The 16619-nt window shown below is 37.0% G+C and overlaps 1 protein-coding gene across 7 annotated transcripts in view; it reads left to right on the forward strand.

Moving 5' to 3' along the window:
- ATP13A3 (ATPase 13A3) overlaps positions 1 to 15940 on the forward strand; it is a 95951-nt gene extending 80011 nt beyond the window's left edge. For 3 of the 7 annotated variants that reach the window (XM_032406886.1, XM_032406889.1, XM_032406887.1), the window contains 3 exons: positions 842 to 922; positions 2460 to 2549; positions 9812 to 15939. In XM_032406886.1, the coding sequence (XP_032262777.1) occupies positions 842 to 922; positions 2460 to 2549; positions 9812 to 10009 (369 nt within the window). In that variant the 3' untranslated portion in view covers positions 10010 to 15939. Of the gene's footprint in view, positions 1 to 841; positions 923 to 2459; positions 2550 to 9811 lie in introns of all 7 variants that reach the window. The other 4 variants (XR_004299808.1, XM_032406888.1, XM_032406890.1 and 1 more) reach the window with 4 other exon arrangements.
- The last annotated feature ends 679 nt before the right edge of the window (positions 15941 to 16619 follow it).

Genomic DNA, 16619 nt, shown 5'->3' on the forward strand with positions numbered 1-16619 from the left:
GCTTAGTTTTTCTGGTGACCAGCCCCCATCCTGAAGCTATCAAGGAGCCCACCAAGAGTAGCCTCATTAGGATATTCCTGTTGCCACCATCACTCAGGAAATTACAAGAGTTTTAAGAGCTCTGTGTCAGACAGAGACCAAGTAAATATTTATTATTTTGTGCCCCCATCACTAGTTTTGACTTCCATCATTTCTTGTCTTGATCACTATAGCAGTCTCCACTCCTGAAATCTTTGCTGGAGTCATAGGTTGTTTTTCTAAAACGTATTAGATCGTATCACTTCTCCACACCTAGCACAGTATTTTAGGTACTCAGTAAATATTTGTTGACTAATAGGTGAATGCATGAATGGGATTTTTTCTTTTATTTTTTAGATCTTAGAAATTAACCAGATTTTAAAGTGAAAACTTAGGCTGTATTTGTTAAATTGATTTGTATAGTTCTTTTATGAATTTGTCTTTGTAACAATATATAGTGTTTTGAATGATACTTCATTATTTAATCAATATCTGCTTCATTGTTTAAAGAGAGGATTTTATTTTAAAAATAGGAAATTGTTAGAAATTTGTGAACTAGTAGAAAGCATCGCTTTTCAGTCTGAGTAAATAGGATTTGACTCTAAGCTCAGTCACTTTACCCTATTCTTTTAACCCTGAGTTACACTTTTGAGTTTTATCCTCTGAAAAGTGGATATACCTTGTGGCATTGTTAAGGATTGAGTAGATAATGTATGTGAAGGTGCTTGGTATGTAATAGGAATTCAGTAAATACTGAAATTTTGATATAATGCTGTAATATCAACTGCATACTATAATTTTAACTTAAAATTTTGTCTTACAGATAGTGTGTGTACCATATCAGTGGCGTATAACTATGCTCATGATTGTTCTTGTCAATGCCCTTGTATCTATCATGGTGGAGGTAAGCATTTCAGATAATTAAATGGCTACGTTGCTGCTGTGGGATTCTTGGTGATTTATTAGTCTTGGGGGAAGAGGACAGGTAACATTATGGAAGCCCACAAAGAGTTTCAGTCTCATTTTAGTTAAATTGATTTAGCTCTGTCTTCTGACCTTTTCCATGAACTGATAATTGTCATATTAAGGGATATGATGTAGCTGCACTCTTATAGATAGGAGAAAATAAGCAGTGAGATAGCAAAAATTAGTGATCTATAGAAAGGGGAGAAGATTGGTGTTCAGGTGGCCCCTAAACTAGTAAACCAGTGATACAAAATCAGAGTGGGTGTGTACAACCAGAGACCTGTGATTTACGGTAAAATCTCCCATTTAAGGTAGGAAAGGAAGGAGGGGGCTTTCTCCATGAAATGTAGTAAATTTTAATAACAGTTTATTGAAAGTATAAAATAATGACTGCTGTGAACTTAATGGCACTGATTACTGGAACTTCCTCCTTGGTATTTACTTCTGAGTTTCCTCTGGAGGTCTTAAGTCCTCTTTGATCCATTGTATATTATATAGTTATTCTCCTATTAGGATTGCCTTTAAGTTGACTTCTATAAAAGGAGCTAGTAACTTCTCATTTGCTGCTTATTAATAAAATTTTGTCTGTTCTCAGAACTGTTATGATTCACTCCTACAGTAGCAATATATGAAATGGAAGAAGGAGCTAAGGTTGTGATTTTTAAGTGAAGGGTTTCTTCAGAGGGCAGGCTTTTGAATTAAAATTAGGTAATTTGTGGGAAAATGTGTATACTTTGGTGATAATAGTTCTCGACTTGGAAATTGTGCTTAATTTGTTATCTTTCTAAAAGATGACTTGGTATTTAAATTTGGTCAGAGTGGGCAGCGTGGATATTAACATAATATCTTTTTAAGTTGCCCAGTGGAAAGTATTTTTGCTATTTCATGAACACTAGAAAGCACATCCAAGATATTATATTTTAAAAGCTTTCCTTTTTCTATAGTATAAGTTCATCTATTCACGCAAATGTTATTTAAAATAAAATTTAAAGAAAAACAATTTTTAGGGAATCCTTTCATAATCTCTTAATTTACTATTCCTGCTCACTATCAAAAGAATTGTGTTGGACTCTGATGAAGTCATACTCATTTATAGATACAGAATTAATATGTTAACTCAATGAAAATAATTCATTGTTAAGAAAAAAGACTCAGATTATAAGCATTATTTTAATATGGGAAAGACCCAAGGATTCAAATAAAAGCCATATTTTGTGGAAATTTTAGGGTTCCCATTTTATCAGGAATTTTATGGTGATTTATATTTGTTACAAAGCTTTTCTTGTAAAAAAAAAAAAAAAGTTCTGTTGTTATCCTTACCCTTTTCAAATATTAACTGAAATTGTCTATATGAAAACCAAGTCATGTTTTTCACTAATGATGCAGCATTGTATGAGCCTTTTAAAATGTGCACATTAATAAAGAATGACTTAGTCATTTTTAATTCTTAACTCACTGGAATGAATATCTCTCAGAACTTCTTCCTTGACATGGTCCTTTGGAAAGTTGTGTTCAATCGAGACAAACAAGGAGAATATCGCTTCACCACCACACAGCCACCACAGGTTGGAAATCAGCACTTACTCTCAATTCTTCACGTGTATTTAGGCTCTTTTAGTTGTGTGCTCTGCCTTATGTAGGGTGGTGTTCTGTTGTGTGTTGCCTCAACCTTTTTCCCTATGCCTGGCATTTCATTCCCTGTAAGGAGTCCTAGAAAATTCTTGGCAAACATTTGTTACAGGCTTTTCAGGACTTCAGAAATTTCATAAGTCTCTTTTCCATTCCAATCCTTATCTTCGCCATGTATAAAGGTCTTGTTCTCAGTGGTGAGAGTTAAGTTTTCCATTTTTCTCTGGTTTCTATGTTTACGGTTTTCATGAGTCCCATTAGAACCTAAATGGGATTCATGTAAACGTAGTTACGAAATGGGAATTATTCATGAGTCAGAGTTCAGAGGCCAAAAGTTTGAGGAATTATTTCTGATCTCTTGTCAGCAATTACTGTGCCTTAATTTTGGGTGGATCTTTGGCTTTTCCAAACATAGGTCTCTCTTCAGAAAAATTTTCAGAGACCATGCATATCTTCATAGAAATCACGGCTTAGGACTTCTGATTTTCTGGATCCATTAGTAGCGTGTTATTTGAAAGATACTCAAGCTCCATAGTAAGAAGAGAAACAGATGAATAAAACCCATTTCCTGGTGTTTGGATGTTGAAGTATAGTTACATACTATAACATACAGTCATATAGTATAGAACTAATACATGTTATAGAGTGTGTGTAGAAGCATATGTATGTACTTATACAACATGCAAGGTAACATATAAGGTGGGTCTTATTTTTTTTAAACTGATACCATTGAATCCGCTCTGATCCAGCCCATTTGGGTATAGAGAACTTGACAATACAGTGTCTCCCCACCTCGTTATCTGACCCATTGCTGTTTGTAGGTAGGTGATGCACTTTTACACATGTAAGTTCTAAATCTTCCGTTCATCCTGAGGCACAGGGAAAGCTTTCAGAGTTCAAGAGGATTCCCTGGCATTTCTGAGTTGTGCCTCTCACTTATTTTTAGCCTTCTTTTACCTAAGTAGCAACTTCCCGAGCTTTATTTTGGTAATTCAGCAGGCTTGATGCCCAGAGTAATGTCACAGATTGCTTTCTTTATAAGAGGTCCCATGGAGTGCTGTTTCCTTTTCTACTGCTTTATGATGAAGAACGAGAGTTTGTGGTAGTGATGGCATGAGTCTGGCTTCAGCTTCAGTTCCTTTTTCTCAAAGCAGTGTAGTGATATGGCCACAGCTGTATCAGGGGCTCGTGTCCTTTAGCTAAATCTCCTCTGTGTCCAAGTTTTTTTCCTTTGGGTTACCTCACTACAGGACTTCAAAGTGTAGATTCTTGGCTCTTATCATCAGTCCTCATATGGAATGTTTGTACTGGCAAAGCCCCGGGGCCAAGGGAAACATTTACATTGAGTTTTCAGCATCTCCAAAGAGTTCTCTAACTGTTGATCTAAACAGGAAGTGCAAGGGCACCTGGCTGGCTCAATCAGTATAGCTGCTGATTCTTGATCTCGGGATTGTGAGTTTGAGCCCAACGTTAGGTGTAGAGATTACTTTAAAAAAAAAAATCTTTAAACAGGAAATACAGGTTCTGAGGAGGCATTATACCCCTGTTTAGTTAAAAGTGGGTATCATAAGCCTCCTTTAAAATATTTGAATTGGAAATTTCTCCTCACTTTTCAACCAAAATTAAATGGGAGAAAATTCTATCATTTGCTAAATCCCTGTTTTTCTAGAAATTTGTTAGTATCTGTCCTCATTTTTAAGAGTTTGTGTCTCTCATGTGATGTCCTACCTCTGAAGTATTCAGAGGAGAGAGTGAAAGTAGAGAGTGGTCTAGCATAGGCAGCTCTAACATCTGCTGTGTTTGCCACTTTGTTCTGAGAATCACGGAGTAGACAAGAATTTTAGTCTTCAATTTCTGTAGTCATGATTAAGAAAGCATTTTTTTTTTTTAAATTACTGGCTTTAGAAAAGAGTTCTTGTAGGGGCACCTGGGTGGCTTAGTTGGTTGGGCATCTGCCTTTGGCTCAGGTCATGATCCTGCTGGGGTCCTGGGATCGAGCCCCAGGTTGGGCTCCCTGCTCAGTGGGGAGCCTGCTTCTCCCTCTTCCTCTGCCGATCCCCCTGCTTGTGCTCTCTCTCTGTCGAATGGATAAATAAAATCTTTAAAAAAAAAAAAAAACAAAAAAGAAAAAGAAAAACGTTCTTATAATGTTTTAGCACAGAATGATACACTTTCATCTTCTGACACTTCTATGTGTAATGTGGTTTCACTGTTCATATTTGTGACCCTTCAAGAACCAATCAGCTAGTCATATTACCATAAGGCTATGATTCTCAATCAGAGACAGTTCTGTTTGCCCCTCCCCACCCCGACATTTGCTGGTGTCTGCAGACATATTTGGTTTTCACAGTTGGAGGGGAGAGGGGTTGCTACTGGCATGTAGTGTAGGTAGAGGCCAGGGATTTTGCTAAATAAACTTCCTCCAATAGTAAGCAGGACAAACCCCTCACAACAGAGATTTTGTTTGTTTTTTGTTTGGAGAGAGAGCAAGAGAGTGTGCATGAGTGTGTGTGTGTGGGGGAGGGGCAGAGGGAGAGGGAGAGAGAAAATCCCAAGCAGGGTCCATGCTCAGTGTGGAGCCTGACATGGGACTGGATCCCAAGACTCCTGAGATCATGACCCAAGCTGAAATCAAGGGTTGGATGCTTAACCATCCAGGAGCCTCACCACAAAGAATTTTTAGTCCAAGATGTCACTAGTGCCAAGGTTGAAGGTGAAAAAGAAAGTAGAGGTGAGAGTAACCTGCTCCATCAAGGACTTCCGTGGCCACTGTAATTCTGCTCTGCCACAAACTCTCATTCCACGTCTGCCTGCTCTGTGCTCTTTTCTCCCATGGATCTTGTCAGACTGCAGCTCCCAACCATCTATATTAATTCTGGGGGGAAGAAAAACCCTATTTCTTTTTTTTTCCTTCCTTACCATATAGACCCAAGGGCCACTGAGTTGGGTTGAAAGTTTCAAAGCTAGAGGCCCTAGATTAGGCACCAGGTCTTAGAGATTTGGATTGGGAAGTCAAGAGCCCTATCTGAAAATCTCTCATAACTTTTTCTAAAATATCTGGTGATCTACAAGGCACACTGTACAACACCTCCAGCATCCTCCCAAATGTTAAGGTATTTCTAACTTCACTTTTTTTTTTTTTTTTAAGATTTTATTTATTTATTTGACAGAGACGCAGTGAGAGAGGGAACACAAGCAGGGGGAGTGGGAGAGGGAGAAGCAGGCTTCCCGCCGAGCAGGGAGCCCGATGCGGGGCTCGATCCCAGGACTCTGGGATCACGACCCGAGGCGAAGGCAGACGCTTAACGACTGAGCCACCCAGGCACCCCTCTAACTTCACTTTATACATAAAGAAGCAACATTCAGTTGACTTGCCAAGTCGTTATGCATCTAATGAATGACAGAGTTGGGAGTTGAAACTCAGGGTTTCTGATTTCAGGAAGAGTTTTCTATAAAGCTTTACCCCTGTTTAGGAAGATCTGTGCTGCATATTATCTTACTAAGAAGCATTTGTTAGTATCCTGTGTCTGGTAAACTGAGGCCACTTAGTGGTAGATGTGGACCTAGGATCATGTCATCATGTAGTTTAATCCTGCCTGAGGATTTGTGCCTGATTATGTTTTCCTTTTGCAGGGAAAAGCAAGTATTAGCTGTAGTCTTTATGCCACTTAGAATATTATTTGAACTTATTTAGATAGAACGCTAATTCTGATTGTCTTTTATATTCAGGATTGGTATGGAAGAAGACTACTATGAAAACCGCAGTATCATTGCAACATTTTCCCCACAAGCATGGCTTTATATTTTACATGCTACCCATGAAAACATTTCCTAAAAGCAAACTGGCATTGGGATTCTAGAATGAACAGTTTGGAATGGTCTAAGAAGCAGGAGAATTTTAGCTGTAGATCTTTTTGAAAGTTCTTTGTGGTCTCTCTGCTGGGCTGTGGTAGCATCTTACCCGTCTTTGAGGGATACGCTTGGTTATTTAACCATTGCTTTTGGGAGCAAATGAGAAGATCCAGTTGCTATAGCTATAGTGTTCTCCTGCTTCAGGGACTTAGGCCGAGATGTTTGGGGAGACCTGAATGTTCATTCTAGGCCCTGTGATGCTCCACCTTTTTGTCTTTTTGTGACACAGAGCTTCCCTTTCCCTTCTTACTGTCATCATCTCTCCCTTGGTTCATTTCTCATTCTAGCATGCCTGTAGCCCCTTTTCTTTTCTCTACCAATGAATTTTATTGTATTTGAGGATGTATGTGGTATGTTTGTGTTTGTAATCTAACAAACCTATGCTTGCCTATAGTGTATTTTATGTGTATGATATTTGGGGAAAGTGAGGTACAGGAACAGGATGTTTCTAATTATAGTGGAAGGGGGATTCCCTAGTGTTTCTTGTGACTTAATTTGTTTTTTCTAAATTACAGCAAGTGTACTTGTTTTTAATGAGGAAATGAGGATTTTTTAAAAAACATGCACCTTAAAAGATTTCTATTGTGATTCTGTTTGCAATGAAATCGGTTTTAATTTTATTGCTTGCCTCACTTTCTACAGGTAGGAAACAGTGGACTTAGGCGTGTGTGTCTTAAGTTTGAAGACACTGGGCTGTGACTTTCCTTAACTCAGCCTGCTGTGCATTGTCGCATTGCCCTTCAATCTGGACAGACAAGACCTATATGTTTTTGCTTTTTTTTTAAAGTCAGCATTCACCATTAGCCTTTTCCTGTGGTCCTTTAACAGTGCTACAGGCTGTAAAATAAAAAGTGACAGCTTTCACATTGATTTAGGAACAATGATCTTTTCCACAATTACATTGAAGAATTTAAACACCTTGGGGAAAAGATAGATCCAAGTAGTGAGTCTCCTCTCAGGTTAAATATTAAGGTGTACTATGTATGTGCCTACATGACGTGTATGTGGACAGGAATTACAGTTGGCCCTTGAACAACACAGGTGTTAGAGTTGCTAACCACTCCCCTCCCTCCGCAGCCCCAAATCTGTGTATAAATTGTGACTACTCAAAAACTTACCTACTGGGGCGCCTGGGTGGCTCAGTCGGTTAAGCTGTCTGACTCTTGATTTCAGCTCAGGTCATGATCTCAGGGTTGTGAGATGGAGCAATACGTTGGGCTCCCCTGCTTCACTCGCGCTCTCTGCCCCCCTTCAAGTAAATAAATCTTAAAAACAAACAAAAAAAACCAAAAAAACCCTTAACTACTGATAGCCTACTGTTGGCCTTACTGATAACGTAAGCAGTCAGTTAACACACATTTTCTATGTTGTATGTATTATATACTATATTCTTACAGTAAAGTAAGCTAGAGAAAAGAAAATGTTACTAAGAAAATCATAAGGAGAGTGCCTGGGTGGCTCAGTCGTTAAGCGTCTGCCTTCGGCTCAGGTCATGATCCCAGGGTCCTGGGATCAGCTCCGCATTGGGCTCCCTGCTCAGCGGGGGAGCCTGCTTCTCCCTCTCCCTCTGCCTGCCGCTCGGCCTGCTTGTGCTCTGTCTGTCAAATAAATAAATAAAATCTTAAAAAAAAGAAAAAAGAGTCATAAGGAAGAGAAAATACATTTTCAGCACCGTACTATATTTATCAAAAAAAAAAAAAAAATCTGCATAATTGGGCTTGCATAGTTCAAACCCGTATTGTTCAAGGGTCAATAGTATTTGTTATTTGAATCACCTCAAGAATCCTATTATCTAGTCTCTTTTGTATCTTAATGTCAGATATTTTCTTGTAGACTTCTTTTAAGGTGATGATAACTCTTTTTAGCTATGACAGTAAAGAGGCTACTAGATAAATGATCTCCAGTGCCCTCCCTCTCCCTCCCCCAACCTCATACAGCTTATTTTTGCCTGTGAATTCCTGCTACCAGTGCAGCTTAGTGTGTTTTGTTGACAAAATAAACTAGAAGACCTTTAAAAGTTTTAAAGAGTTTTTAAAGTATTTTTGTTGTTCTCTGCTGGCCAATTTAGAAACATATGTTTCAAAACGTGTTATAGCAAATTTGCCTTCCTTGATGATGAAACCATTTTGACTGTCATCATTAGAATGCCTACCTCAGTTATGTTACATTTCATTTTGTGAGATTACTTCAATTGAGATTAAACCTAGTTGCAGCTTGAGTTATATGTTGATGGCACAACAAAAAAACATGGGATTTAAATTTTGCTTTGAAGGAGCAACAGCCAAAATAATTAGAAATGGACTGTTCTTCAGAGGTGAATATAACTAAGGTCTCAGTATAGTCATTTTAGTTTTATCTTATTTCAGTGTTATTTATCTTAAATTTCAATTAAATTCTTGAGGGCCTATTTTGAATTTACATTTTTTAAAAATTTTATTATGTTAATCACCATACAATACTGAATTTACATTTTTGTATAATAACTAGGGACTGCCTTCTTGTTCTTCAAAGATTATTTATCTAAGATCACTATTCATTAAAAACATCAGGAGTGATCCAGAAAGATTTTAATGCCAGCAGAGCTTTTTATAATGAAATAATACTAAGAAATAGTACTTGATTTATACCTTTCTGTGTACTTCTTTCCAATAGTGGAACATCAGGGGAAACCATTTATAAAAAGAAAAATTTTTTATATTAATGAAAATATGTGAAAAGAAGTGATTGACAGTAAACATGATCTTAAGTTCCATTTTTGACCTAACAATATTTTTATCATGCTTTATTTTTTGAAAGATGACATTAATAGTAATAATAATATTTTTACACTGCTTTCTTCCAAAAATGATCAGCTGGCTAAATTGCTAGGAGCAATGGTATAATCTGGGATAGAATATGAGGGTTTCCATATTAAATATTAAAAATGTGTTCTTTCTGAATAGTTTAAAGTTATTCTTAACACATTTGATATTTTGTGTTGTAGAGTCATAGAATCCAGATCTGCAAGTTATTTTAAAAATGTATCTGTACACAGGAGGATAGGTGCAAAGAACTAAATAAAATGAAATTGCATTGATAATTTAAAAAAATCTAATCTTAAAAAATATGTTCCTAAATAATTGAAAGCTGACTTTTTTAACTTGAATTTTTTTTTTCATTTATTGTATTCAGAAGTCATTTCCTCTTACTTTTCTGTTGATGTATTATGCTTTAAAAAAAAAAAACTTATTAAAAACAAGCAGACCTTAATCTACTAGTGTGTTCTTTTTTTCCCTTATTTTCTTAGGAGTCAGTGGATCGGTGGGGAAAATGCTGCTTGTCCTGGGCTCTAGGCTGTAGAAAGAAGGTACCAAAGGCAAAGTACATGTATCTGGCTCAGGAGCTCTTGGTTGATCCAGAATGGCCACCAAAACCTCAAACAACAACAGAAGCTAAAGCTTTAGTTAAGGAGAATGGATCATGTCAAATCATCACCATAACATAGCAATGCATCGCTCTCGGTGGTATGCTAGTAGCAGGAAAATGTAATTTTAGGACATTCTGATACTGTGTGTCAGAATGGCACCATTTCAGTTTATGTCCCTTCTAATATAGTAGCTGATATGAGAGCTTTTTCTTTCTTTTTTTAATAAACGGAACAAAACAAAAAGATTGGCCCATCAGTTAAATTAATAATCAGTCTGTAAAGTCCTATATCTTCATTCAGTAACTACATATTATATATATTTCCAGAATTTTCTTGTTACCCTCAGTGAAACTCTTTATATAGGGTACAGAAGAAAGTTGGTATTTGATAGGTTTTTAGACATTAGCTTCTGAGACTTGGTTTATCCATTTAAATTTATTTTCACAACCCCCTTATTAGAAAAAGTCCTCGTTTATATACTGGCCCTAAATTTGTGATTGGTAAATAAAATGGGTGTTAATTCGCCTCTGGTGAAAATAGGTAGAAAGCCCATTTTCATTTGATTCCAAAATTTCTTCCAAAGAATTCCATATATACAAAAACCAGTTCCCTTTGATAGCCTAGGAGTTTTACGGTGTTGCTTATAGAACAACTCAGGTAATTTCCATTTATGGTTTTATATTTTCTGTACAAACTGCCTGGGTTTTATTTTTCTAATCAGCAAGGTGCTTCACTGCCTTCTTCAGATGTCCCTCAAAGCTATTAAATGGATCTTGTGGTATGTCTGCTGTCAGTAGTATAATTCACTTCACTTAAATGTTGTAGAACCATTTTCACTAGGAAAAAAGATTATTTTTTTTGGCAGTAGATTTAGATCTAATATCTCTTCATATCTTTTTTTTTCTCTCAGGTTTTATATCATTTTAAATATTTTTATTTTCTATGTTTTTAATTAATGACATAGGATAATAGTGCATTGGGTTTTGTTTTGTTTTGTTTTAGTTTTTTGAGTTAGACTTTAACCTCCTAAAGTTTTTAAGGGTTGATACATGTCTCCTGTAAATAATGAGGCTTAAAAATGAGTGAGTGATTTTGAGTGACTGCTACTTTTTCAAAGCAGTATGAACTTGGGTGAGTTTGTTTTATGCCATTAGGTGGCGCCAGAGGTCAGAGCTTACCTATTTAAGGATGTTTACAAAGGAGCATTATTTGGTTGTAAAAATTTCTGGGAGGAAGAAAATTGAAATAAAGTTAAAGAATAGACATTCATTGAGCCAAAAGAAATGTGAAAAGTATTTTTCACCTTTCTCTTTTGTCTGGTTATGTTTAAATTTTAAACAAAATTAAAGTAACTTTAAAAATGCCTTTCTAGGTAAGATCCAGCAGTTTGGCAAAGCCCAGAGTTATAATAAACAAGGAAACCGATATTGCTGTAAAATGGACACTAAACTCCTAAAACTATGTGATATTATCCTATGTTCTTCCTTAACTGGTAGCAGGCTTGTGCTTTCCACTTCCAGCTGATCTTTATTTTCCTGATAGATATTTACCAGTTTATCAGATGTTAGCCAGAACTATAGAACCACGTGGTTCTCTTTTTGTATGCTGCAGAGACCTGAATGGTGTTAGGTAACTATAGGAAAATGTAAGTTACACTCAGGATCACTGTTACTGCTATTGCCACTGATGATTCTTATAAAAATATAATTGAAGTTTTCCATCAAAAAGTATAATAGGATATTAATACACATTAGATAAGAACAATTGTTCCATGAATGATTCTATGAAGCTATGCATCTTAGACCTCTTGAGCTGTGAATTAGCACTGTTTTCTATAGTTACTTACTCTCTTGATCATTTTCTAATTTCCACATTCATTTTCAATATGTACAAGCATTATTCTTAAGTGGTTTCCCAGAATTGTAAATTTTATTCTCTGATTTAAATACTGAAGCATATAATTAAAGTAATTGCTAAGTAGCAGCTTAAAAATCCAGTTACCCGTTTGTATTTAACATCTTTAAGAGCATGATCATAAAGAGCTATATTTTTTACACCCTTCTTTTTTTTAACATTTAGATTTTATAAGGGTTTTATATCTCATTTGTCCATATTGTTTTCAAAGGAATGAGGTTTTTAGGTAGGTGGAAGAGCATTTGTAGGAAGTTGGATTTGAACATAGACAAGGTGGGTTGTTCAAGTTGCAATTGATGGTTTCCAGAATGTTATTTGAAGAATGTCTGTGAATCCAGGTGTGGGTCCTACTCAGTGCCATAGATAGACTGAGTTCTCTCTCTGTAGGTTACCGTTACATAGTAATTTTGATTCTGAACTTCACATTAAATTATTTGAGTGTATACAGACCTAAATTTAAAAATCTGTACATATCTTATTTTGATGTATTAAAGATTAATAAATATTGCCGATTTAAATTTTATTTATGCACATACTTAAAGGACAGAAATGTCCGGGGAAAGTAATTGTTAAATAATGATATGTAACTTTTTAACTTTTTAAATAAATAACAAGATTTTTAATGTGTGTCTCCCTCAGGGTTGTTTAAACTTTTTTTTCTCCCTCAAATATAAATAGTGGTAACTATATGTTTTGTATCTTCTAGCACCAACTGCTGTAAAGCAATGCTGCAAATAATGCTTGAATAAAAGTGGCTAAGCCAACAACAAAAGAAATACTTTTTATATTAGTTTTATAATTCTTACATTGGAGAGCTTTCCAAATTGCACTTGCATTTAAACAGAACTGTTGCAGTCTTAACTGTATTTCTTTTGTCTCCCATGTTTGTGAAGATAACTGCAGTTTCCGAGGCATGGTAAATAACATATCAGTGTTTATGTAGTCTGTTCCCCAAATGGCTATAGATACAATATCCAGAAAAGAGCAAAATTCAAGCTTTAGAAAACATTCTAAGATCTCACGCATGCGGTTTTGACATATCTGAAAATAGGTTTTTGTATATTTATGGTGGGAGGTGGTTGGGAACTTTTGACAAAATGTGGGATGTTAATTTTTGTACAGTCTGTGGGCATTTACACATATTTTTAATGTAATAAAATTTGGTAATTATGTGCACATTAAATTAATAAGATAGTTACTTCCTGTTATGATTTGTGAATTCCCTAAGACTTTGGATTTTTTTTAAGTAACTTTATATCAGAAATGATACTGCATCTTTATATTTTTTAAAATGTATTGCTGCTCAAGAATGGTACCCTGATGTCAAAAAGGCATACATTCATAATTGTACATTCAGCACTGTAAATAACCTTATGAAATCTTTTTTTGGATTGAAGCTATTCAAAATAAAAATTTAAATGAATGAAATAACATTTTTTTTCTGTGTCCTTATACATTTATTTGCCTTTTGGCCAAATACTGCCCTTTTGGATTTATTTTTCTACTTCATAACTTTGCACTTCCTTTTTTTAACTTTGGGTTTTTGAAGGGAATAAATACCACATTCCACATAGATATCACATCATATGTGTGACCATCCCATGGAAACCCATTCATTAGTCAGATACAGTGTAGAACCAAATGTTAAGTGTAAGGAGGTCTAAGGGAAATTGTGAAATGTTAAGACTAGAGGCTTATAATCTACTAACAGTTGGGAAGATCAAACGCAGAGCTAATGCCATGTAACACATTGTAAGTTTGAAGTGAAGTGGCAGCCGTGGGTGCAAAAGGAGCACTCCCAAGGAGAGAAAAACTGTGGAACTAACCACTGGTCCTAGAAACCCCTGAGAAGGCAGGACTAGTGTTGCCTTTGTGCCGGGGTGAGAGGTCCTTCTGGGTATCATGGGTCCTACAGGAGGCGCGCTTCCTCTGCTGTGGCCTATGTGGCTGGCTGTGGTGGGATGGACTGGGTGGTGTTAGAGTCCCAAGTTTTTCCCATTCACAGAGGTTTGTGTAACACAAGTGGCGGGGGCACAGTTCTGCATGTCTCTCTCTCCCCCGCATGTCACTGCCAGGTGTGGTGTTTCGAGTATGTATTGCAGGGAAGGATGGAGTTGGAGGAGTTTGGATGAGACCGTCACCGTTCAGAGTTGGAGTTGTGACTGCTCTGTGAGTGCACAGAGGTCCCTCCAGTGCCCTGGCCTCGGAGTCTCCCCCGCACTGAGGAGAAAAGCATGTCTCATCCAGGCACTCAGCTCTGCTTTGGAAAGGCCAAACCTCAGAAGCCGGGGTGACTTTTGTACAGAAGTTGCCTCTTAGCATAGCAGATTTCTAACCTGCTCCGTGAATCCAGAATTCAAAGGACACGAAAACACGGGAGCCAGCGACTGCATTGTTCAAAATACTTCTCAACACCTCATGCAGTTTTTCAGCAAATGGACTCAACAGTGTTCCTCTACCGACTGCAACTTCCATACCCTTCTGGGCATTCAGAATGTCCTGCTCTTTTCAAAGAATAAAAGTTGGAGGTCCTTCTGATCGGAGTGCTTCCTGGGGAAATAGGCCCACAGGAGCTTACAAGAATCTGACATCAAGTCTTCCTCGGATTTAAAATCTACACAAATAGAACCCCATCATATATGTATGCTCTGCTGTCCTTGTTTTACATCGGTCTGTGAATCGAAGATGTCAGCATCTGTAAAGTCCACAAGCCATCCCACTGCATAGATGTTTCATAATTTCGATGACAACTTCCCTGTTGATGGCCATTTTGGTTTTCTTGTTTTTTCTTTTCTACTACACACAACCCTGCAGTGTTTTTGTGCACGGTTATTTTTAAGTACGCTCCACACCTAATGGGCTTGAACTCCTAAGCCTGAGATCAAGAGTTGGGTGCTCTACTGACTGAATCCCCAGGTGCCCCATTTTGTGCACAAATGTTAATGAGCTTAGACATAGGATGCATTTTTAGCAGTGGACCTGCTGGACAAAGGATATGTGTATTTTTAATTTGCTTGATGCTGCTAAATTTTCCCCCACAAGTTTGCTCCAATGTATAGTCCACCATTGTAGTATGAAAATGTTTCTTCACACTTCTTAAAGTGCTGGGTATTTTCAGGCTTTAAACATTAAAAGGTTATTTCAGTATGGTGTTGGTGCGGGGATTATCAAATAGCCCAGAAACAGACCCACACATTCATGAGATGTTGGCTCATGACTGTGCTGACATTTTAGCTCTGCAGGAAGAAGGGATTTGATTATATATATGTATATAAATGGGGCTAAGACAGCTGGTGATCTTAATGGAAAAAAATAAATTGGACTCTACTCACACATAATACACAAATACCAGTTCAATATGGATTAAGGACCTAAAAACAAAGGACAAAACTATAAAACTCAGGCATTATAGGAGAACTTTTTTCTTTTTACCCGGGAGGAGAGGAGGATTTCAATACAAAAAACACAAATCGTAGATTGATAACTTTGTCTATATTAAGACTTATGTCCATCAAAAGACATCATGAAGAAGATGAAAAGGCAAACCACAAACTAGTTGAAGATACTTGACACCTATAACTGACAAAGGATTAGCATCCAGAATACATAAAGAATGCCTACAGTTCAGCTTTTTAAAAGACATACATATTTTGCATATAGGAAAATGAGCAAAAGAAGCCAACATTTCTGAGAAGATGAAGCAGAAGTGGGCATTAAAAATAACGAAAAGATGCTCAAGTTCATGAAATGGGGGAAATGAAAAAACCACACTGACAAAATGACTTCATATGAATGGTAAAAATTAAATTTAAAAAATCAATTTCAAGTATGGGCAGAGCTGTGAGGCGCAGGAACTGTCATCCACTGTAGGTGGCGCCATACATTGGTACAGCTACTTTGGAAAGCAGCTGGACATTTCCTAACACCCTTCAACCCTGTGGTGCCATTTCTGGACATATTCGAGAACGTTTTTAGCCTTGTTATTCCTCAAAGGGGGAGAGGGGAACTGGAATAGAGAATTGGGGCAATGTGGTGGGAGAAGGAAGACTCGAAGGAAATGTGGTCCATCCGGGGGTATGGCTGCCACAGTGATCCAACTGTGTCACTAAGCTATCCTGGCATCACAGTCATAGTGTGCCATTTTATTCAGAAACTTCTCTCTCTTCTGCTCTTATCATTCAGCTTTGACAGTAGGATTTAAGTTACAGAGGGCCTCTTTTTCAGTTTGAAGCTTTCTTTCATTAAAAACCAGAATATGTCCTCTGAGATAGGGTCCTTTCCATGACTTTTATTCTGGTAAAGTCTTTATCCTCAGGATGCAAGGACATTTCCCTCTTCCTTTAGAAAGTGCTGAATCACCAGCGAAGCCCTGAGCCGATCAGTTGCTTTCGGGTACAGCACCATTTCAGGTAAGGTCAAATACTTTAAAAATTACTATGGGCAACTGAGGGCTTGGTTAGTCTGTATGTGCATACATAATAAAATTTTGTACAAGAAGTGATTTGTGTAAAATTACACTTGGGAAACCTTGTTTTGGCAGATTAGCATTACTGTGTATATTTCATATGTAATTCAATGCCACGAGTTATTTTTTGTTAAGCGGCTTAGAAATGATAGCTCCTTATTTATGACACAATCAGAAATACTATTCTCAAATTCTAGCTCTGTGGCCGTGGTTAAGTTACTTACCCTTTCTGTGCCTTAGTTTCATCATCCATTAACCCGGGTTAAGAATAGGATCTACCTCATAGGGTTATTGTAAAGATTGAATGAA

Source organism: Phoca vitulina, unplaced genomic scaffold, assembly GCF_004348235.1.
Source record: "Phoca vitulina isolate PV1807 unplaced genomic scaffold, GSC_HSeal_1.0 scaffold8, whole genome shotgun sequence".
Lineage (NCBI taxonomy): Eukaryota > Metazoa > Chordata > Mammalia > Carnivora > Phocidae > Phoca > Phoca vitulina.